The 25139-nt window shown below is 42.6% G+C and overlaps 1 protein-coding gene across 1 annotated transcript in view; it reads right to left on the reverse strand.

Moving 5' to 3' along the window:
- Positions 1 to 22357, reverse strand: part of Trpm6 (transient receptor potential cation channel subfamily M member 6) — a 158146-nt gene extending 135789 nt beyond the window's left edge. Inside the window, exon 1 of the mRNA XM_027406549.2 lies at positions 22158 to 22357. Coding sequence (XP_027262350.1) covers positions 22158 to 22172 — 15 coding nt within the window. The 5' untranslated portion in view covers positions 22173 to 22357. The remainder of the gene's footprint in view (positions 1 to 22157) is intronic.
- Positions 22358 to 25139: the final 2782 nt, after the last annotated feature.

The raw sequence follows: 25139 nt of genomic DNA on the forward strand, positions 1-25139 counted from the left end.
TTTGTGAAAACCAGGGTGGTCCAGGAAGTGAACCCTCAGCAGTCGGCCAGTCAGTAGGAGAACAAGAATGCTGTGACTAACAGTGGTTGGCAGGCATGAAGTATTTGCTAGGCCCAAATTTCCCGACTTCTGTTTGTTGCTGTTGCTGTGGTGTTCAAAGCTCCGGTGTTGTTCTGTGGAGGCTGACTGCACACAGGGCTACTCAGGAAGGAAAGAGGGCACCGCTTCCACACAATACCTCCCTCTAAGAGTCACCCAGCAGCACCATTTTCACTGGGCTTTAATTCTTAAGATGTTCCTTTTTTGTTTGATTTCTTGTGACATTGTAAGATGAGAATACAATCAATCCATAAGGAAGAGACTTTGATTCAAAAGGGAAGTGACAAAAGAGGGATTAAACAAAAAGAACAGCAAACTGCCTATCCCCAAACATGTTATTCAGATGTTCATAACATCTTACCATTGTATTAGAAAGAGGAACATTTCACTCTAGCGGCCCCCGAGTGTAAGCACAAACTATACACATTAAAGTAATTTAAAGGAACCCACCATCATTGTCTACAGTCGGAGAACAGAGCTGACAAACAGGAATTCCAGTCCCTCCTAGAAGTGCTCAGACACCTGCTTCACCACAGACCTACTGAACAGAGGGCCCCAGACAACAACTTCACACCCCTAGCACAAGGGCTGTGAAGGGCTCCTTCAGGGTTCCTGGTCCTTCAGCCACCAACCCCGCTCTTCAGCTAGGTGTTTGCTAAACCTAAGTGGCAGCCAGCAAAACATAACTTCTGTCTGAAATGTCTCCAAGATAAGAGCTGCTTCGGAGGAATGCTCTCCCTCATACCGGGAGTGGCTGCAAGGAACTTGAACAAGCCAAATATGGGCTTGTGTAGCTTGTCTCTGTGTTCCCTGCAGGAATAAGAATCCAGTTTGCAAGTGTCTTGTGTCACTTTGCTTTGCCTGAAGCTGCCCTTTAAAACCTTGCTAATTTTAGAGAGATTTTTATTTGCAAGGTTTGACCGCAGGAGTCAAACACATCCGTGCTCTCCTGTGGTTCCACCCAAATGGAAGGCGGAGAAAAGAGAATCATTTAAGGACAAGAATTCAAGGACAGCCTGGCCAGGATATAGAAATGTTGTCTTTATTTTTTTTTCATTAAAGATTTAAAAGCTTTGCTGGGCAGTGGTGGCGCACACCTTTAACACCAGCACTCAGGTGCAGAGGCAAGCAGATCTCTGTGTGTTACAAAGTGAGTTCCAGGACAGCCATAACTAGAAAGAGAAACCCTGTCTTGGAAAAAACAAACAAACAAACAAACAAAAATCTACACATTCAAAACTACCTCCTTACTTGGTCTTGGGGTCAAACAGGAAATCTGGCCGCTTAGAAGGCCCAGTTATCTAGGACAGATAAGGTCAAAGACTGAGATTTGTTTTGTTGTATTTTTCTTGGGAATCCTTGTGAAGTGCAGGCTGACCGTAAAGACAAAGGCTGGAAAGGATTAATGAATACAAGCCAAGTGTCTGTGAAGTGCCCTCATGGACTTAGATTCATCTGGGAAGAAAGCTGTCTCTCAGAGATGATTATAAGGCTCAGTTTATAAAACTTCTTGGTCCTTAGATCAGTGGAGGGTATCTACTTTCTGGCAAAAGAAGAAAGAGGTCTCCATTTTGAAAGTTCAAGCCAGTTTGTAAAGGAATATTAGCAGCTAGCATAATAAGCATTTATTCTGCCTTCTCCACACACTCACCTGCACAATGCCAAGTACTTAATGTGCCCCAGAGCACCTGAGTACAACTATTATATTCTGTCTATCAATGAGATACTAAATATAAAGGAGCTGACTAATGTGCCCAAGGGACCCAACAGCTTGTAAAAGTAACAGTAGGATTTACCTGTTGACAATCTGACCCAGGGTTCATATGTAGGCACTCTGACCGAGCGTTCATATTTGGGCAGTCTCACTTGGGACCCATATGTCCTTAGCAACTAAGTGCACCATCCCTTATCTACAGAATTCATTACTAATACCAAGCTAAGTAAGCGGTGGCATACACTTGCACTTTTCACAGTCTTGGACATGAACTTAAAGCACTTGCTCTATAGACCAGGCTGCTCTCGAACTCACAGAGATCCACCTGCCTGTGCCTCCTGAGTGCTGGGATTAAAGGTGTGTGCCACCAACACCAGGCTATTTGCATTTTCTTTAACTAGGAAATGTAGGAGGGAAAAAATCAGGTAATAGAAGGCTGGGGCTGAGGGCACATAGCAAGACAGAACTTCAGAAATCAGTTTACTGTGGTCTTAGCCACACCTGGGTTCCACTCCATTTGTGATTTTAAGTCCCTCATCTATTGCTTTCAATGGATTCCAATGGAATCTCAGACCCAAATCACAGGCACAACTCTTAGAAAGAGGTGGCCTATAAATCGTGACTTATAAATCGTGACTGTGTGTTTCATAGGTCTAGTAACTGGGGTGACTTATGAGTCCAAGGGACACACAGCCAGAGGTAAAACCAAGGTTCTGTCCGTTACATTCTTTTCTTCCTTGCTGAAGGCGCTTTTGCATGCTAGACAAGTGCTCTGACACTGAGTTTCCACCCTAGAGCTCCTTGTTCTTTACTTCTGCTGCCGGTATCTCCAAATATTTATCATTGCTATTTCTTAATTCTTATTTCCTTCTAATGGAGAGAACTCCATGAAAAGGTAACAACACGCATTCTGAAAACAGCTAGTGGTTTTCAGACATTATGATCTAATCATGGGCAAAATGCTCTGCCTTGTCCCCAAATTCATTGTGGTTTGCACGGGCAGCTTGAGCTGCCCTTCCAAGCCAGATGCTAACAGCTCCCAACAATAAGGAGGGTGAAAAGAATGTCAAAATTGAATACACTCTAGGCAATGATCTGTTTCTGAGGTTGCTTAATGCATCTGCTATAGGAAGCACTTATTTCTCACCAAGATCTTTGCTTCCCTGGTCAGCTATTCTGCTTCAGTAAAATAGGACCATTCATAAGAAGTCACTCGTCCATAACTGGGCAAGTGAGGTAAGCACTTTGAGGCACTATAGTCATTCAATGACCGAGGCTTTGAGTCTGGCAAAGGAAACTCCATGTGATGTCTACACACAGTTTAAGGATGTGGCAGAAATAAAGAACTAAATTCACAAGATTAATCCTACCATTTAAAACCCTGTAGTTAGAAAGCTAGGATATCAGATGCCCATCTGGCTCTGGGCTATTTCCAGAGGATCTGGACCCAGCACTAGGCAGAGAATGACAATGTCTTCCACTAGTGACTTCACCATAATGCCAACCATTCCAGGCTTGCACAGGCTACATACCCAAGGTCAGTAGGGGAAATGTAACCACTCATCAGAAGTCACCTTGCTGAGCTTTGAATTCACTTCTTTCCCAGTCAAAATGGACTGTGGGGAACTGGACTATGACTCAGTAGGCAAATTACTTGCACAGCACAGGATCTGACTGAGTTTGATCCCTAAGACTCACAGAAGTCAGACACTGGATGCATGCTGGTTATCTCAATGCTGGGGAGGTAGAGGCTGGAAGTGTCCTGCACTCCCAAACTGGCCAGCATAGCCAGTCAGGAAAACAACAGATCCCAGTAGGAGACCCTATCTCAAAATAAAGTGGACAGCCATCCTGAGGAACAACACCTGATGTTGACATATGGCTTCCCTGTGCATGTCTACACAGATGGACTGTAGGCTGTGGCAGAAGGAACTACTGGCCAAACCCTAAGAAGGCATCCAGCCTCCAAGGCAAATTAAATGATTGCTTCTCACTGCTGAGAACTGATTGTGACACTCTAAAATAGTCTTAGAGTTTTCCTATACTATCCGGGACCAAGAACCTCTTCAACAGAAAAACAGAAACACAACACTCATCAAGAGTAAGGGAAAGAAGTTTCCATGGTGGCAGGTCTGTAATCTACAGGAGACCTGTATCAAAAGACAGTGAGAAAGAGCAAGTGTTGGGCTGCCCAAATCAAGGGGAAATGCTCCATTACCACATCCTCCCCACTCCTACCTGAGTTCAGATTACACAGTCATCTCCAAACTTTAGAAAAAAATCTCATTACACAGTTTATGTGAGCATCTTTCTTTGATGGGATGGTTGTTGGATTTTGCTACTTAGGTCTCCTTGTGTAACTGAAGTTGGCCTCTAACTCAATATACATACAGCCCAGGCTGGCCTGGATTCATGCTCCTCCTGCATCTGCCTCCTAAGTGTTGGGATTCTAAGCATGGAACATTGTAAGTGGTCTGTTTCTATTTTTAATTTTAATAAAAGATACATGACATAGTGTTTACTATCCTCATTTCTAAGTTTGCAGTTCAGTATTGACACGTATATTCACATTGTTAGGCAGCCATCTCTGGAACTCTTCTATGCTCCAAAGCTGGGACTCTAGACCTTTCCCTGGCAATCACCACTCAACATTTCATTTTTATGACTCTGACATTCTTAAATGTCTCATAAGTCATAAGTCTTTTATGACTGGTTCATATCACTTAATATAATGGCCCCAATTTCCAATCATCTGCTAAAAAATGTCAAAACTTCCACCCTTTTCAAGGCTAAAACTATTCTGTTGCATGTATGCAAGTGTCGCATAGTTTGTCCATTCAGAAAGTCTACTTCCTTATCTCAATGGCATGGTTCTCAGGGTCTGATGTCATACAAGCTAACTGTTATTACTTTACAGGGAGAGAGGTAAGGGACAGATGCTTGACTGTATGACGTACACTCCAGGAAAGGAGGAAAAAAGAAAACAAACTAACTATAGCTGAAGCTGTACTCAATCCCATCATGCTCATCATCCCTTCTTTATCTTAATAGTAAAAGTCTTGTTCATACTACATTCCCGGGTTCTGAGGGAGGACTCATCACATAGTTGGCACTCCACAAACATGTGTTGGTTGAATGAATCTAGAAGAGTGGTAGTCACAGGGAGAAAATACTGTATATATGGTCTTAATTTGAGCAAGCACAAATATATATATATATGGATTTTTCCCTAGAAACTATTAACAGTGCAATGTATACAATCTGAATCTTTTTACACAAATGTACAAATTTAAACAATGGAGATGTGTAAAACACATATGTGTGTTTCATGTGTATATGTATGTACTTATGTATGTGTGTATGTATGTATATATATATATGTGTGTGTGTCCTAAATAATTTGTTCCACCCATATGGTTACAGCCCCTCATGGGAAATAAAAAACAGTCAAGCAAATTCTCACAGGTTAAACTCAAATCCAATTAGTTAAATTAGCCAATCCAGATAAGAAGTTAATGATATATTGGCTGTGGAGGAATCCAAAGCAAAGAATAAATTAGTGCATCAAAGTCATATGAGAGCCTGAGAGATGGTTCACCAAGTAAAAGTGTATAAGATCATTATTGCACAAGCCTGATAACTCAAGATCAATCCCCAGATCCTAAAGGGGAAGGAGAGAACCAACTTCTGCTCTCTACATGCACACCATGGCAACCCACATGATAATATATGTGTATGCATATATATATACATTTATATATACATAGGCATATATACACACATTTGTGCACACAGAGACAAAAAACTGAAGAAGGCATTTCCCCTTGAGCAGTTAAGAGTTGTATAGTTCTCTAGAAGAAATTAAACTATCACCATCACATGTATGGCTAGATTTTTCCATGTATTCCATATCTTGGCATGACTTCAAATCTCCACTCTACTTTTCCCCCTCAGCTTCATTTTCTCCCTGAAGGAAGGAGGTTGGGAGAAGAGTGATAGCATTTAGGACATTATGGGATTATTGTCAGGATGAGGTGCAGGCCTATTAGCTTAGCTACTAGAGAGGCTGAGTGAGGCAGGTGGATTACAAATTCAAGGCTAGTCTGGGAAACTTGGTGAGTTCCTGCCTTGAAATAAAAAGTATTTAAAGGGTTGGAAATGTAGCTCAACGGTAGAGAGCTTGTATACTGGAGGCTGTGGGATCAATCCCCAACACAGAAGGAAAAAGGAAAACTCTTGTAACTTGTCAAATACATTATTCTAAGGACACACGACATAGCATATCCCACTAAATCTTCAAACAGTATTTTCCAGTTGCTTCAAATGCAAAAGCTGAATCTGGTAACTAAGCTCGCAGGGTCACAGGTGGTGATGGAGCAAGGATGCCAATTCGGGCTGCCTGAGAAGACAACAGAGAACGTGCTCCTAACAACCAACCCAGACTGAAAAGAGCCAACGCGGAGCAAGCAAGAACTATGCCTGTACACAACCGGCACGATAAATGTTATTTCTCACAAAAAGTGTGAAAGTAAAGAAAAACCGGTAGACATGACTGGCAGCTTGTGCCCCCGCAGTCTGAGAGGACACCCAGGCACAGCACCGTTTCCTCTAAAGCACGGGACTGGGCGCTGTCACTCTCCACGACCTCGAAACATCCCCCGGAGTGACAGTGGACAGGGGCCAACACAGACAACAGCAGGCCCAACTTTTACCTTGACCTGCATTCTCATCGCCACAGGAGCCGAAGCGACAGTGGATTCTTCCGGGACCCGGACACCTCCAGGACTCGGCAGACCCGGACTCACGCGCGCGCCCGCCACCCGGACCCCGAGTTTGGTTTCCGCTCGGCCACGACCCAGCACTGGCCGGGTCCCAACTCCGGGAGGAAAGGCTGCGGGTCCTGCCCTTCGGGAGGGTCCACGAGGTTGCCAAAACTTCAGCTATGATAATCATCTTCGGGTGGAGACTAGAGGACTTGAAAGCCAGCATTTCGCAAATCCTACCTATTCTAGATCGTTGTTAGATACGTGTGCGCCTGGCTCCACCCACAGCCACCTGGGGCCCCGGCCCTGACCCGTGCGTACTGGAGAGCTCTCTGCCGCAGGTCCTGCTTTCATCCTAGATTATCCAGGCCAGCAACCAAAACCTTGTTTGAGGACTGTGGAGTCAGAAAAGCAGGGCCCCACCTTCACGTGAACACTGCCTCTTACAGCCTTGTCACAATGCCTTTTGGGTTCTGTTACCTCCTGTGTAGCAAAGAGATGACTCCAAAATAAGTAGTCCGAGGATCAGACGGGATGATCACTGTATTCAGACAGATTTTAGACTCTTGGGTCAGAGCTGTAGATGAGGAGACAGAGTTTAGGTTCTCAGTGTTTCTCAAACACCTGTAAGTTGCTGAGCATGACGAGACCCTTCTGGGATTCAGTTTACTTACCTACACCTAGAGAATAATAAAGAAAATGCATCTTTCTCACAGAGGTTACACGGAACAAAGACCTTGGTTTATTTATGAAGTATCATACAAATGCTCTTTTGTGACTTCCGTTACAGGAGCAGGGGCAGGGGCAGGGGCCGTGGGGGGGGGGGTCCCTCTGACTACACAGTCTTGTCTAAAGCTGTGGTCAGTGACTCCAGATGTCTCTGTGTTGGAAGAGGTGACACATGGGCGAGACACAGAGGCTTGCAGATACTATAATGAACAATACTAGGCATTTATCCCGGACAGGTGACTTTATATTAGCGACACCACCTGTTAAGTCCAGTCCAAAGTTTTGCCTGGTGAGCTCACATTTGCAGACACAGTTAATAAAACTTCTTCCTTCACTTCTCGATGCAGTTTTAATGGTCATTTCCTTGTTTGTTAGTAAATTCATATATTGGCATTTTATTGTTTTGTCTATTAAGAAATGAGAAGCCCTTCCCTCTCGGTTCACCTCCTCAAATTGTTAATGATCTGTAGACATTTAATAGGCCCAGATGCTCTTATGAGGCAAGCCAGAGCCTCCTAACTTGTGTCCTCCATAGATCATTTCTGTTAGCTCTCTTCGGGGTGCTAAGGCCTGGGAACCAGAAATCTACAGATTCACCCAAAAGACTAAGCGTTTGGAATGGAACATGCTAACACCTCTTGGTGCCCTGTGACTATCATCTTCTGATTCAGTCTCTCTGCAATAGTGCATTTTTGGGTGGCCACACATGCTTTTCAGATCAAGCTTCTAGAAACATGGAGCCCAAGGTGACCCTAAATGCTTTGACCTTCTGAATGGCTGCTTTACAGGACACTTTGGTTCCAAGCTGTACCAAAAGTATTGGAGGCATTGTAATAAGTGTGTTACCAAATCCAGTGCTACTGCCCACTGAACAGCTGACCAGTCATGCCCAAGGTGTGAAGGTCAGGAAAACTGGCTCAGCCAGAGTTGGAGGACATCAGTCATAAAACCCACCTTTCAGGAAAGCTGACTTAGGAGTATCTTATAGGAGCTATTTGAGGACCTCCACAGATATGGAGTGGGAACAAGGGATATATATCAGACTGGAAGGCCTAGTCACAGATAAGGTCCTCTGCTTGTGAGTCTCCAAAACAAAGACCATTATTTCTTTGGGCTATTCTTGTAGCCCAATTCTGACTAATGTAGTTATTGCAAAATAGGCACCCAGGGGCTGCCTGAAGTCCTCTTGCTGTTCATCAAACTCATGCTAATTGAAGAAAGTATTATGTGACATGAATCGCCCAACAGTCCTGAGGAATGCTTTCAACGCTGGGCTGCACTTGGCAGATCCTCAGACCCTCCCCCAGGATTTCTAAGGCAGAGCCCAAGCATCTCTTTGAATTAGTTGAAAAGGGTGTCTGTAAAATGATTCTGGCCACAAACATGTCTCTATCTAGGAAGGCTAGGTTCCACAATGTTCATCCCTTGTATGGTGTGGGTTGATTCGGACCAACAAATGGTTCCCCAAGCACAGACTATTTGACAGACAATGCTGGATGCCTGGAGAGTCAAAGGTGAATAAGATATTGTCCAGCGTTCAGAGAGCTCAAGTTTACAGGAGGGTGAACAATCACAACTGAAAGCATGCCTGGGGCACCCTCCACAAGCCTCAGCAACTTAAAGGGCTTCCTTCTCCAGCATGGACCCACCCCCAGCCTCTCTGTCGTCCTCTGTCCATTCTTCTCTTAGGTTTTCTTCTCCTTTGTCTGATCTCTCCTTGGATCACCTTGGAAAACCCAGGGTTTTCCAAGCTTCAAGCCTTCTCATGGGCATGTGTGTTTGTAGAGTTTTGATGTCTGACCTAACAGCTCTTAAACTAGGGCTTCAACACTAAAGGTTAAGTTAGGGAATTGGGGTGGAGTTGAACAGCTGGTTTGTTTTCACTGGGAAGGATGGTGCCCCAGCCATGCTTTCTTTTCTTAATGAGCCCCAAATAACCAAGAGCATTAAGGGATAATTTCTAATATACATGATCAACTCTGAAGGAGTGGCAGGCTTGGATTTGGATTTGGATTTGGATTTGGTTTTGGTTTCATTTCCTTTTTTTGGAAGGATTGTTAGAGAGTTTCCAGAGGAATACCTCCCATTCTTTTCAGGACTAAAGGGAAATGAATGGCTCTTTTTCTTTGTACAAAGAAGAAAAAGTACCATGCATGGGAGTGGTCTGGCCCAGTTCAATATCATGCCTGGCTTATGATTCTCACTTTGAGTCACCACTCTTGCTTTCCGAAGCACAGAGAATATAAAGAAGTACAGGGCCATTCTGAAAGGTAATATACTCCAACTGCTACAAGCCTAGCTACAATCACAATAAGCAATTGTACAATTGGGGGAAATGTAGAATTACAGGTTATTAAGGCAATCAGGATAGGTATGATGACTTTACCTGTAAGCCAAGCACATCAGAGGCTGAGGCAGGAGAGTTTCTGGGTGTTTAAAGCCAGGTTAGGTTACAGAGCAAAACCTTATCTCAAAAAATATTTTTTAAAAGTTGGACAAAAGTCAGTAATAAAGGATGGAACTCAGCCCTTTCTGCATAGCTGTTTCTGGCTTTAGACCTTTGTCCTGCCTAGTTCTGTGTCAACTTGACAGAAGCTAAACTCATCTGGGAGGAGTAAACTTCAATTGAGAAAATGGCCTTCATAAGATCATGTTGTGGGCAGGCAAGCCTGTAGGGCATTTTCTTTTCTTCTTTTCTTTTCTTTCTTTTTTAAATCTTTTTTCTGTTTACCTAAAGTTTTTTAATTATTTCTTTTTTATTCTATTTAAAATGTCTTATTCATGGGCATTTTCTTAATTAGTGCTAGATAAGGAAAGGCACAGACTGTTGTGGGTAGGGCCATCATGGGCTGGTAGTCCTGGCTTCTACAAGAAAGCAGGCTGACAGATAGGGTCCCAGCACTGAAAGAGAAACTGTACTTGAGGCCTCAACCCTAATCCAAAACTTCTCCAGCTGACAGCCACTCAAAGGGAAATCTAGTTTCTTCCAGTGGGATCTCATTGGATGTACAAACCACACTTAAGGCAGGCCCCATGCCCAGCAGTAGATGGCCAACCCAAAATGATCTCAGTGGTATTTTTGGAGATGTTTTATCTCATAATGCTTTGCCAGGGTTTTGTTTTGTTTTGTTCCATTCCGTTTTACCTTACTTGTTTTTTGATTATTATGGTTTCTGAATTTGTGTTTTTATGGTGTGTGTGTGTGTGTGTATGTTTCTCATGCTTTTTCTTTTTTTATTCTGCTTTGTCTTATACTGATGGTTTATTGGCCTATTTGTTTCCTAAAGGGAGAGAGAAAAGGTTTGGAGTTGGATGAGACAGTAATAGTGGACAGTAAGTGGGGGTGGTCTGAGAGGAAAAACCATGATTAAAATACATTGTATGAAAAAAAGCTTATTTTCAATTAAAAATAAAAAAGCCTGCTGAGCAAGTCACGAGGAAGAAGCCTTCAGCAGCACTCCCTCCTCCACAGCCTCTGTATCAGCTCCTGCCTCCAGCTCCTTTCCCTGTTTGAGTTCCTGCCCTAACTACTTTCAATGATTGATCAATGATTGGGAGCATGAGTGAAACAAACCCTTTCCTCCCCAGGTTGCCTTTGGTCATAGTGTTTCATCACAACAATAGAAACCCTGACAAAAACAACCCTCCTGCTCAAACTCAAAGTAGAGACTAATTCCATCCATTCATTCTCTTAAACTGTTGCAAACCCAAATTCTTGTAGCATTGAAACACTGTATTTTTTTTCCACTTATAGAATAACACTTACCTGGTGTGCCCCAGCACTGTCTAATAGCCGCCAAAAAAGAAGACTTCTCCTCCCACATAAACAGAGACTACAATATTCTTAATTGGGGATGAGAGATTTTAGCAGGCTATGCAAGGCACATCCTTTTCCATCACAATTCCAATCCTTGGACTTCATACTTCCCCAATCTACCACAGCCAGGCAGGGTGGTGCACACTGATCATCCCAGCACTTGGGAAGCTAAGGTAGAAATATCATCTCAAGTGTGAGGGCCAGCATTTGAATTCCCAATACCCATGTAAATGCTAGGGAGTTGCGGCAGCCCACATGTAATCCCTCCAGAGTTGAGACAGGGATTCCCTAGAAGAAGATGGCCAGCTACACTAGCCAAAAACAGCAAGCTCTGCATTTGAGTGAGAGTGAAAAAGAAGGTACTGAACATCAGCTTCTGTCCTCCATATCCATATGCACACCCACATACGCACACCACACAATTTTTTATTTTAAAAGGGAGAAAAAATTCTTCCTTTCTTTCTTTCTTTTTTTTTTTTTTTTTTTTGTGCTAAGGATTAGACCAAAGGGCCTTGCACATGCTAGGCAAATATTCTACCACTGAACTACTAATTACATTTTATTTGCATATATTTATTATATGTAAATTAGAATGTTAGAATTTGTGTTAGGATACATACCAAAATTTAAAACAAGGGAAATTTGGACACAGGAATGTAATGACAGGAAACACATGAAGGGAGAGGGCAGCCTGAGCAGACTGTCCTTCATAGCCTTCAAAGGCACCAACCTCACTGACACTTGATTTCAAATTTCTAGCTTCCGGAAATGCAAGGCAATGAAATAATGTACACTGTCAAGGTTGCCAGTTACGGTGCCCTAACTGATTAACACATTTCCCTACCAGTACATACTTCCCTACCAGTTAGCATTGGAAGTTTTCCCAGCTCTATCTGACTAGGGGAGCCAAAACCCAATATATGCCTCTTGCACAAGCGTAGACATTATTTATACCCTCCTTTACCCTCAAAGGTATCTGTTTGCAAAGCCACTTTACCTTGCAGGCCAACCCACAACCCTTCCTGTAAGCCTTTAGCCACAAGGTTCTTCCAATCACTTTGATGTCTCTAAATACTCCAGATCTCCCTTGGCACAATGACAAACAGGATATTCATTTGAAAGCTTTCAACCAGTTTTGTTTTGACTAGTTTTAAGTTCCGTAAAGATAGGAATTTCTTCTCTCACTCAGCATTCACAATTCTCCTGAGTAAGCTGAGCCCAGGATTTCAAGCATGCTAAGCAGGTACACACTGCTGCTCCTTAGCCAACCTTTACGCTTTAATAAAGGACCACACTTCCTTAAAAGTACCCTCTACCAGCAGGGCAGTGACAGTATATGCCTTTAATCCCAGCACTAGGGAGCCAAAGACAGGAGGATCTCTGTGAGTTCGAGGTCAGCCTGGTCTACAGAGTGAGTTCCAGAACAGCCAGGGCTGGTACACAGAGAAAAAAGAAAGAAAGAAAGAAAGAAAGAAAGAAGGGAGGGAGGGAGGGAAGAGAGGGAGGGAGGGAGGGAGGGAGAAGAAAATTACCCCCTCTCTCTTTAAGTGGTATTTGAAAATATGTACAACATACGAAGTGTGTTAGCTTTCATTGTTATGACTAAATGCACAAGAAGAAGAACTAAGAAGCATTCTAGCTTATGGTGGCAGAGAGTTCAATCCATGGTCATTTGGCCTCATGCAATCAAACAGAAAGAACATCATGGTATATGGTAAAGGAGGTTCTCATCTCATCCAGACAGGAAATGGAAAGTAAGCATGACAGGAAGGACCCAGGAATAATATACTCGCCCCCAAGAACCCATCCTGAGTGACCTCCTTCCCCAAATCAAGTCCCATCTTCCCAAGTTTCTAGAAGCTCCTAAAATGCTGTTGCTACCCAGTGAACAACCTTGTAATACACGAGTAATTTTTAAGGAGATTCTTCATATCAAAATCAATACTAAGTCCAGTCTGTAGGACTCTCCAGGAGGTTTTCCTTAAGAAGCAAAAAGCTCTAAGAACAATTAAACTGATCCATGTTAATGTGTATTACAATGTTGACTCCAGCATGAGCACACAAGAGAAATGGAACACACTGCCTATGTGTTGGTATTAGGTGTCCCTAATACGTTTGACAAAGTTGAAGCAGCACAATAAAATTAAAACCAACAAAAGGAGATTGTTACTGCAGACAAAGCAAGACTCTGTCCAGACACAGGTGGCAAAACATGCTTATATGGGCTGAACACTATCAAAAATTGCATGGCATGCAGGTATTGTATAGCCTTGTTTTGTCCCACCCAGGCCAGCACAGACAGGACTAGGAAACCTAGTCACTGCTGCGTGAGACTCCAGTGGGAGAAGCAAAAGCCATTATCAGGATCATCGAACCGATTTCAAGGTCAGAGTCACCCAGGAAAGCAAAGTCATTTCAGGAGGACACTGCTCATTGCTGCCTGGGTACTTGCCCTTCATCCATCCCTGTCAAGGAGGATGAACACCTGATGACACAAGTTCCACTCCCATTCTAGAGAGCTGAACTGTTTGTCAGCATTTCTTAACATAAATGAACTGAATGATTTTCTCCACTCGGGCAGAACTCTGCCAGAAGGCATATGGGCATTCCACTGGGGGAAACAAGGCCAAGATAGCAAGAGCTCTTCCTGCACATAGATAACGTTCTTAGTTAAGTTCTAAATCACAAACCCTCGTGTGTGTGTGTGTGTGTGTGTGTGTGTGTGTGTGTGTGTGTGTGTGTGTGTGTGTGTGTGTGTGTGCAGGTATGTGCCAGACCTAGAAACCTCCTCACCTTTACCTCAAAAGAGTCCAGGGCTCCACAAATCTACCTCCTTTCTCCAAAACAGTGCTGAGCATTCTCCCAACAGTTGCACTTTTTTCAGCACCGAGGATCTCTGAGCTTTCTGCCAACAAAAGCAATGCACCAATACTGTAGACAGGAGGAAATCCAAAGAGCTTAGGAGAAAGAAAGGGTGGAAGGAAGAGATCCTGGGAGAATGAGTTACTGGCAATTTCTGACTATCTAACACAACAGAGTCCCCAGCTAAAGTCCATCTTTCCCCCTAACTCGCAAACATGTCTGCTTCTTTGCGGACCGCATCACTACGGACATGTACATAAACAACAAACACTCTCTGTGAAGGAATTAATTACAGTGCCGTCTGCATAGGTCTGGAGATAGAACAAGAAACTTAGGGTGCCAGTCTCTGCATAGGAAAATCTGTTCCCAGTTCCATAAGTCTTATTTACAAAGCAGCTATCCTAGTTTGCTTTGCTGTGATAGTGATAATCACCACGACCAAAGGCAGCTTGGGGAGAATAGAATATAATCGGGCTTCCTGAGCATAGTCCATCACTGAGGAATTCAGGGCAGGAGTTCAAGCAGGAACTTGGAGCAGAGACCAGGCGGGAACAATGCTTACTGGCTTGCTTCCCGTTGCTTATTCAGCTTACTTTCTTACACTACTCAGGACCATCCGCCCAGGGCCGCCCACAGTGGGCGGCACCTTCCTACATCAATCATTATTCAAGAAAATGCCCCGCAGACTTCCTAAAGGCTAACCTGATAGAAGGGATTTTTCAACTGAGGCTCGCTCTTCCCAGCTCACTCTAGTTTGTGTCAAGTTGACAAAAACCAAACAGCTCACCAGCTCATGCTCCTTGGGGGGGGGGGGGGGTTTGACCTGTTTCTAGGAGGAGTTTAGAGCACTGAAATAAAAGAACAGAAATAATGTTAGTGTGAAGTCTGAGACAGAAGGCAACAAGTTATCGCCCAGGGAGCAAAGCAAGGGTCAATTTACATAGGACCGTGTGGAATGTTTACAAGCCGGAGGACCCAGAAAGAGACTGACTTCTCAGACAGGTCCAGTTTAACCAGTGTTTGCCACGTTCCCTCCTCTCTGAACTCATTGATGAAAACTGGCCTCCACATTAGACTGCCGCTGTAACGCTACGAACAACTGGAAAGGGTTTCCACGTGGTCTAAACGTTGATCAGCTCTTTTGGGTATTGGTCTATAGATCTCCCAACAGAGAAACCTGCAAGAAAGGTCTATGGGACCTCTCTCTCTGCTAGTTTTTGTGAATCTATGATTATTTCTAAAGAAAACAGGGAAACAGCTCCAGAAATTTCTGCAGCTCTGTCGCCTCACATCCAGAATCAAATCGCTTTCCGGCCACTTTTATTTCCTGTCTTTTCACATAGTTTCCACTCTCATCATGCATGGTCTCTCTGCCACACTGCTTAGTGAGCGGGGTATTTCCATACATACTATAAAGTTACACCATGGGCCTGCCACTTTAACAGCAGAGACGTGTCTCTTATGCATCATGACTCAAACACACAGAAATACATGTTACTGCTACTAGCTGTGTCATACACAGAGATATCTCGACCCTTCCAAAGTTCTCTGTGTTTTTATCTCTCTGCTTCATTCTTAGGATACTGAACACGTCAAGAGTCATAGAAAGTTTGCAACAACCACTACTCTGGTGACTGAAAATGAGGAATATTAAAGGAGGTAAAGAGAAAGTTAAAACACTTGAATTTAAAAAAATAATAATATAATATAATTCAGTGCCCAGAAAACATTTACTAGCCCAGGATTATAGTTTAGAAGCTTCCTTAATCCTAGTTATTGCCTTGAGCAAGTTGTTATCAGAGAAAAAGCACAAAGGTTAGTCACCACTGTGTTGTTTTAACATTTGCCATAAAAAAATATATATCCAAGAGTTCATTGAGAGAAATGCTGAAGAATTCACCCTTCTCCCAAATGCAAAAGGTGAGTTGATTTGATTAAATTGAAAGAGAAAAAAGGACAAGTGTAACTCACATGTTATGAAGAACATGTTCCTTCAAAATCAGTGTGCAAAATCCCACCCATTTACTGACTAAATGGAGTATGTTCTCAGGACAGGTACTGGCTTATTTAAACTGCTGTTGACAGTTTAAAGACTACCCTACCCATTGTAAGGCCGAACTAGGAATTTACTAGTTCTTTCCCAGCTTGGCCTGTTGCAAATAGAGGAAAAAATATAAAATAGTGAAATAATCAAAGAGCAGAAGTTGCATATCTGCTCATTTTAAAATAAGACAATTTTACTCACTTAATAGTTTACTGTGCCTGGTGTTGGTGGCGCAAACCTTTAATCCCAGCACTCGGGAGGCAGAGGCAGGAGGATCTCTGTGAGTTCGAGGCCAGTCTGGTCTCCAGAGCGAGTGCCAGGATAGACTTCAAAGCTACACAGAGAAACCCTGTTTCGAAAAACCAAAAAAATAAAAAAATAATAAAATAAAATAGTTTACTGCACTTGTGTATATTCAGAAATGTTGTTTTTGTCTTTTTATTATGAAAAATGAGATATACAGAAAGCAATGGCCCTAGAGAAGTGTTACGAGGTAAACGTACTTATAACTATGGCCTGTTGAAGAACAAAATTTTTGCCAGAAACCAGCAGCCTCTCAGGATGTCACATCCCAACCATGGCACCATTTCCCACTCCAAGTGACACAACTTGGCTTCACTAGTACACTAATAATTGTTTCTGTCAGTAACCTGGCTTATAATGCCCTTGCTTTTTTTTCATTTGTTTAGTTTGTTTTTAAGACAGGGTAGGTCTATGTCTCCTGGGCTGTCCTAGAACTCACTATGTAGACCAGTCTGGCCTTGAACTCAGAAATCCATCTGCATCTGCCTTCTGATTGCTGGGATAAAAGCCACATCAGGCTCCTTGCATTTCTTTATGAGATTTTTAGCCATGTATACATCCCTAGATTCTATAGTTAGTTTCACCCTTTTTTTTTTTTTTGTAAAAGTGGTCTTTTGTATCTCGTTTTTTCCAAGTTGAATTTTCCTATTGTATTAGTTATTTGTCATTAAAAACTGGTGTAAACATTTTCTGTGGACTTATCTATGTACACAAGAGTCACATTTTAAATTTAGGTTTGTTCTTAGACAATTTCAAACATGTTTATGGTGCATTCTGATTACTCTCAGCCCTACTTTCCCTTAGCAGCTCCCACCCACCTTTATCAATCGTCAGACGCCCTGCAAGTCCCTGCCCTGTATTCATGTCTTTTTGTTTTGCTGGATTATTATGGGTTTGGAGGTATTCATTGGAACTTCATGGACTCTCCAATGATACACAACTTATGGCAATGACTTCCCCTCTACCAGAATCTATTAGTAGTCAATAGTTTCAGCAGTGAGGGCATGTATGGGCCTCTCTCTCTCTCTCTCTCTCTCTCTCTCTCTCTCTCTCTCTCCCTTTCCCTGTGTGTTTGAGAGAGAGAGAGAGAGAGAGAGAGAGAGAGAGAGAGAGAGAGAGAGAGACCCAGGTCTCAGCAAAAAGAGCAGATGACACCAGAAAATCAACAGTCTTAAGTCTTTCTAGGGCTCCTGACTGGTTCTTCAAGCCAGTGACAGGGAGGCAGGTGCAGGCCCCAGATGGGGAGAAAGAAGAAGCTGGACTGAGACTGGGTGAAGGGTCAGAACCAGGATGTCTACTTTTTGCGTTGTAAATGTTGTTTGTGGCTTCTTTGATTTGCCTTCTGTTCAGGTGTGAGGGCAGCATGGACCAAAAGTACTATACATCCATTGCCACCTCAGAATCAGAACTAACATTTGCTGGTTGTAAAGTGAGTATTACATACCTTCATTTCATTATAAGCATGTAAGAGGAAACTAACAAGAGAAAGTCAAAAGTTCCTTAGAAAAATGAAAAAAAATTACAAAAAGGCAACTAAAGAAGAAACTGGAATGTCAAGATTTCAAATCTTATTAGTAAATAATCATGCCAAGGAAGACAACAATGAAATGTTAATTTTGTCTCTGACAAGCAAAATTAGGAAGCTGGCAGGGCTGTGCTGTGAGTGTTGCAATTTATGCACACTCTGGACATTGGTTGGGAGTTGGGGGTCCATAAACAGCTAACATTTAGCAAAGTCGGATCAAACATATGTATACATTCTGAGATACAACAAGCCATTCTTGAATAAATAGTCCAGTGATTTCTCACATTTGTCAGTGCAGAGACAGAAGGGGGAATGTTCATTGGAGCTTATAGTTCGAGGAGTCAGAGGTAATACTGATTGCACTAACAGATGGAAACAAAGCATTTGTATGAGGTATCAATCAGAATCAATACATTTAGAACACAGTAATATGTATAGATCTTAAAATCTTGACTAGTTAAAAAAGAAAGAAAGAAAGAAAGAAACAAGACTTTACTATTCTTAGTCTTTGAAATACATTCCTCAAAGCTAAGAATACAAATTCTAATTTGCATGCTTCCCTAAGGTGTATTAAGGGTTTTGTCTCTGCACAGTGCTGTTGGGAGATGGCAGAGCCCACACATAACAGGTGGAGCCTGGTGAAAGAAACTTAGGTCATTGGAGACATCCCTATGATGGCACGGTGGGACCCCAGTCTGTTCTTTTCTTCTCTTTTGCTTCTAGGCATGAAGTGAGGAGGTTCTGATCAATCATTTCTTCCTGTATTTTGTCACAAGTCCAAAGAAGTGAGGTCAACCAGCCATGGCCTAGAACCTCCAAGACTGTGAGTCAAAACAAACCTCTGTTTTTCTAATTTGATTTCTTCAGGTGTTTTGATATGATAATGATAGTCATGCTTTCTTTTGCATATGCCTGCAATTCCAGCTGAGGCAGAGGGAGCTCAATTTGGAGCGCCCGCCCCCCCTACATAGTAAGCCCTCATTTCAAAAACAAACAACTGCGGGGTGGGGGGGGTGGGGGTGGAGGCACATGCCTTTAATCCCAGCACTTGGGAAGCAGAGGCAGGTGGATTTCTGTGAGTTTCAGACCAGCCTGGTCTACAAGAGCTAGTTCCAGGGCAGCCTCCAAAGCCACAGAGAAGCCCTGTCTCAAAACCTCCCCCACCAAAAAACAACTTTTAAGATACGTTTGAATTATTTCCTCTTAAATCCTGAGTTGCTTGAGAACACTCTAGTCTCTAACTACTGTCTGCCTTCTGATTTTTTTTTAGCAGAATTTTCATTTCAACCTTTTAGCTTATTCCTCTGCCTCATGAATCTATTTATTCAGCAAGTACTTATGTGTCCACTCAAATATTAACTGCACATAAATATTAAAGCTATTATGATGATTTGAATGAGAAATATCCCCCATAGGCTCGAGTATTTGAACACTTGGTCCCCAGTTGGTGGCCCTGTTTGGGGAAGCTTTGGGACCTTTAGGAGGTTAGAACCTTGATAGAGGAAGTACATCACTGTGGGTAGGCTTGCACCTCCCCCACTTCCTGTTCTCAGCTTCAAGTTTGCTAAAGATGGAATCAATGTCTGAGCTTCTCGCTCTGACCACCTCCTGCCATGCCTCTCTACCATTACAGACTCTCCCTCTGGAAATGAAAGCGAAAATAAACGATTTTTTTTAATATAAGTTGCCTTGGTCGTGGTGTTTTATCATAGCAACAGAAAAGTAAAGATGTGAAGGAGAAGTCTGCGAGACCTGTCTCCTGGAACTTGTAAGGTAACGGTGGATGAAAGGTTCAGGCATTATGCTGGCCTGCCCCTGTTACCTGGTGGAATCCACTCAGGCAATACCCTGGTCAGCCCAAGGTTCCATGGGAAAGAAGTCTGCACGCAGGTGCAGAGGACCTCTTTAAAAGATAGGCCCCTGCGCCTTTACGCTCTCTCTCTGTCTCTCTCTCTCTCCCCCTGTTTCTCTGTTTCCCACTCTCTCTCTCTATGGCGACCAGCCATGGCGGTCAGCCATTTACCCCTGTTCCTCTTCTTAGTCTCCCCATTCTACCGGGCCTTATAATAAACTTATAGTCAATATATCAGTCTTATCAGTATTTCTCTTTTCTTCTTTTTAAACAAAAGAATAACATGAAGAGTAGCCAGTGAGATAGTTCATACAGTCTGAGCAGCACTGATTCCAAAAGTAATAAGTAGATGACAGGTACAGCTAATTGGATCCCAAAACAGTACCAAGGGTATCTGTGAGGTGGGAAAGGTCTGCCAGGAGGTGTATGGTTCGTTGACCTTATATAAGAGTGGGCATGCCAAGAAGAAAAGACTGGTGGAATAACCCACAATCCTGGAGCAAAAACCTAGGCAGTAGCAGCTTAGCAGGCAATAAGATGAAGCAGCAGTGAATAAGCCATAGAATGCTGGCCTCCTTATTCCCGGCCTTCCCCCCTTCTCTTATTCCTTCCACCTCTGTAGCCCACTTTCTATTTATTCCCCTGGCTTCTTTCACTCACCCCTACTGCATGCATTGATGAATTAACCGTTCACCAAAGACTTCATGCAGACTGTCTGGACGGGAGTTACTACTATCGAGTGAATCTCCTAACTCTGAGTGAGAGTCACGATTTTTGCCTCTATAATTGCTCAGGCAAAGATTAGCTTTTTCCTGCTGGATCTGGAACTAAAGGAACACATTACAGTTCCTGGAGATTCTAGCAGCTACTTTGCACCCTCCTGAAGGAAATTCATCCAATAACAACAACAAAATAAAAGGATGGAGGGGAGATGGATGGCAGGAAAGGAGAGAAAAGAGAGAGGGGGGGACAGAGAAAGGAACAAGGAAGTGAGAGAGAGGAAGAGGGAGCTATTTTGAGCCATGCAGTCTGGCTATTTCTCACACCAGAAGCCGATTTTATTTTATTTACATTTTTAAATTATTTGAGGATTAAAATACTTATTTATTCTGTGTGTGTATCTTGCACTTGTGCTCATGCATGCACATTCCTGCACACCATGGCACACATGTGAAGGTCAGAGGACAACTCAAGAAGAGTCACTTCTCTCCTTCCTCTATGTGGACCCTGGGGATTGAACTCTGATCGTTATTAGACTTGGCAGCAAACATCTTTACCTGCTGAGCCATCAACCAGGCCCAATTTAGTCTTGCAAGTACAACATAATAGGTTTCTTCATGACATTTTCATACACATAAGCATTATATATGTATACATGTATTCATTGTACATTGTACATTGCTCGTTTTCTCTCTTCTTCCCTCCTGCTTCTTTCTCCCCCAAATAAGTCACCTTCCTGTATTATGTTTTCATTTATATATTCTCTCTCTCTCTCTCTCTCTCTCTCTCTCTCTCTCTCTCTCTCTCTCTCTCTGTGTGTGTGTGTGTGTGTGTGTGTGTGTGTCTTTTAATTCTGGTTATTTTAGTCACAGTGTTCTGTCACTGGCCACCAGAATGATCCCAAACACACATAACTGCCTCCTGTTTTACTCAGGGCCAAAAAGAAACAGCCACAAATACAGAAGCCCTGCACTAGAGATGAACAGCACTCTTTCATTCAGTAGATGAGCATCGTGCCTGCTGTGTCAACTGATGCACTTGTTTACTGCATTAAGAAGCATGAAAAACAAGAACAGCAGCCACAAAAGTGTGTGGGATGGAGCATCCCCACCCAGAGCAAGAGGAGTCTTCACTTCCCCAATCATATCCAAGTATAATTCTGCCGTTCAGGAAAGGAATTAAAATATTATTCTGCCATGACATTTTCGAGTCGATTTTAAGAAAAAATACTGTCTTGCTGAATAGAGAAATGCACAACCATGAGATAATAATATTTTTACTAGAATGGAAATTATTGGTCACTTGACATCTGACACCAGAGAATCCATACAACTTCTAGCCTGCTGTTTATAACAATCAAAATGATGTATGTCGTTTTCTTCTCACAAAATTATCTCCAGTGTATTTACTGGGTGGTCATTTATCACTATAATAACATGGAAGGACATTTGCTAATAAGTCAGTTAACTAAGCACACTGTGTCATCATTAATAAAAGAGAATTTTTTTTCCCCAAGAAATTGAAGCAATTTTGTTTGCCAACCATGCCTCCCTGTGTAGTTTGATTTCTTAGTTCAGACATACGTTCGCCTAAACAAAATCAACCACTAAATGCATTTGATTTGTGATGGCAGTTCCCCAGCACATGCCTTGAACATTTGGTCAAGTATAAAATCTCACATAAGAGAAATAAATGCAAGCAGGAGCAGTGGGAGTGTTCATTGACTTACCCTCATGGTTACCATAGCCAGTGTAAACTTGACTCAGTCTTCAGACACTGAATTTTTCCTTCAGTTTTCATCCACCACATAATCAGATAAAGCCCAGCTTGTGAGAATAAGGAAAGGGTGCTGTAAAAAAGAACTGCCCAACACATCCCCATGCACTTAATCAAGAAGGCAGAAATGTAATGCTCGCTGAATAAAAAGCATTGAACTCCACTTAAAGCAGAGGGGGTGATTTCACTTTTAACAGGAACTTGTGACTAAGGTTGTGTGGTGGGAAAATGATTAACATTCCTGCTGACATCTGTTAGAGCTCTCCAGCTGTAGACGCCTAGCTGCAGGACCTTATCAATTCTGGGAATGGAAGTTGTAAATTCCTTATCCCACTGAGCCTGCTGGCCCCACTTGAGCTCAAGTGCCCAGTTATTCTAAGTAAAAATGTGCCTGTAACCATTGCTAACTTGATGAGTGGCCATTTTTATTAAAGTGTATTTCTGAAGGAGCTTATTCCCATTCCGGCTTCTGGGCCTCATATTAAAAGATGAATTATCACCTTGACCCTTTTCTTTAAAACTCCAAAGGTTTACAAGTAGCACTGGCAGAATGTCTGCGTTCCTGCAGCTTGTTTGTCTTCTCAATGACACTTGTAAGCAAGTGGCCTTTTGAAGTGCCAGCACTTATTCCTCTGGAGCCTTGGGTCACAGACAAAAGGAGGAGGGTGAACAATAGGAACACTTAACAACTTACAGGCATTCACAAGCCCCCAAAGATCTCTAAGTTTTCTGTCTACATGGTTTGTTATGAATAGCAATATGAATAATAACAATAGGCCTGCACAGGTGCTTCTAGAAGAAGAAAAGAAATATACTCACCCCATAAGAGAAATGGCAGAGATTTATTGGATAGCTGTCTATGCAGTATCTTTAACCCAGGAGCCCATGAAGATGATCTGAGCACAGGCTTCTCTCTGCCTCTCCTGCAGTGCTTTAAATAGGGTAAAGCGAACCATGTGAAGCTGGCTTAATGTCCAGTGACAGTAAAACCTGGGTTTAAAATTTCGGTGCTGCGGAATAGCAAAACAGCTAGTCTTCAGTCGTGTTTATTGTGTTATAAACTTCACTTCCCTGATAGCCCTGCGACTGCTCTTTAGGAGGAGATTTGATGACTCAGAGTTCTTATCATTTTTTTTTTCTTGCCAAGTTAGTTCTACGAATGCAAAGACATCTTCCTAAGCTCACTCCACCACACCCTGCCAAGTAAACCAAGTTTTAATGATTTCAGTGCTGTTGGACATTTAAATGAATTCATCTCACTCCTTTCTCTTCACCTGCGCTTTCATTTCAGTAGCAAGGCTCCTATGGGACCTTCAAAAGTTCCATAAAGGCCCTGAAACGCAGTGGGTACTCACAGATATAGCTGCCATTCTCTCCTTCTTTTTGCCTAGCTACATTTAGGTAGGAAATAGGGGAAAAATGATTACACACACACACACACACACACACACACACAATCACACAATCACACATGTAGTTAGTCATTCTCACAATGCCTGCTACACTGTAAGCACAGAACAAAATCACTTTCCATCATTAGTCAGTCCTCGAAGATTGATGTCCACAAGTGTGTAAAAGAATTGGAAAAAATAAACATTTTCAGAACTTACTTTCAACTTTAGCCTAAATAGAAAGCAAATAAGGAGTCTTGAAAATACCCTTGAAATTGCACTTAAAACATACAGTTGTGTGACTATTTCCAGAGACACCATTGTTACAGTTTATAAGATCCTTAACTGAAAGGGTCAATGGCACGCAGGAAAAGTCAAATCCACTGCTGCAGAAAAGAACTGGAAATATGGAGGGCTAGAGAGATGGCTCAGCAGTTAGGAACACTTGCTGCTCTTTCAGAGGACCCAAGATCAGTCCCCAGAACTCAGGCTGAGACACTCACAACCTTCTATAATTCCAGCTCCAAGGGATCCAACACCCTCTCCATGGGCATCTGTACATACGTGGCAAAATCCACATAGAGACACATACATAAGAATAAATCTTAAAAAAAGAAAAAAACATGTAGTTGTCTGTGGTAAGCAAGTGGTATATATAAACTCACAACTGAATTACAGGTGTCAGAGAAAGGTGATGTCATCCCCACAAAATGGTAAAGCTCAATATTTACTATTTTGAGTAACAATGTTCACATTTTCATTGCAAACATTATAAGCTGAATATCATCAGAACAGAACACACACCACACAGACAGGTGATCATTGTACATGTTCAACTGAACCAGAGTAAGCTAATGATGACCATATTATTATTATTAGCTGTATACAAAAAGGCATGCAAGTGTCTGAAACTCATATTGCTTTTACATAGTTATAACTAGTTTCTCTCTTCTTGCTTTAACTTTTCATAAGCTGCAATAACCCAGAGGTATTACTTCAAGGGCTGTCATCCTCCTTCAGACAGAAGAGTTGGTGCTGGAAGGCCGAGAAGTCACAAAGAGATGAGATCGTCCTAACATCATTTGGGGAGACAGGAGGAATACCATCTGGCCTCAAGTGGGACAAAGAGGGCAGAAAAGCCACATTAAGATTCCATCTTCTAACATTCAACAGAGCTGAGGATGTATGTGGCTTGGTAGTAGAAATGCTTGCCTTGCCTGTACCTTTTGTGCTACAAAACAAAAATAAAATTATCTTAAGCTGAAAAACAAAAAAGATTCCAGTCTTTGCCGGGTGGTGGTGGCACACGCTTTTAATCCCACCACTCGGGAGGCAGAGGCAGGTGGATCTGTGAGTTCGAGACCAGCCTGGTCCACAAGAGCTAGTTCCAGGACAGCCTCCAAAGCCACAGAGAAACCCTGTCTCGAAAAAGGTGCTGAAGGCATGACCCATACGGTGCACCGGAAGTTGGTGAAACATCAGGAGTGACTCTAAGAGTATATTGGGGTCCTGGGTCTTCCCTCTTTTCCTTTTTGCTTCCTCAA

Source organism: Cricetulus griseus, chromosome 3, assembly GCF_003668045.3.
Source record: "Cricetulus griseus strain 17A/GY chromosome 3, alternate assembly CriGri-PICRH-1.0, whole genome shotgun sequence".
Classification (NCBI taxonomy): Eukaryota; Metazoa; Chordata; class Mammalia; order Rodentia; family Cricetidae; genus Cricetulus; species Cricetulus griseus.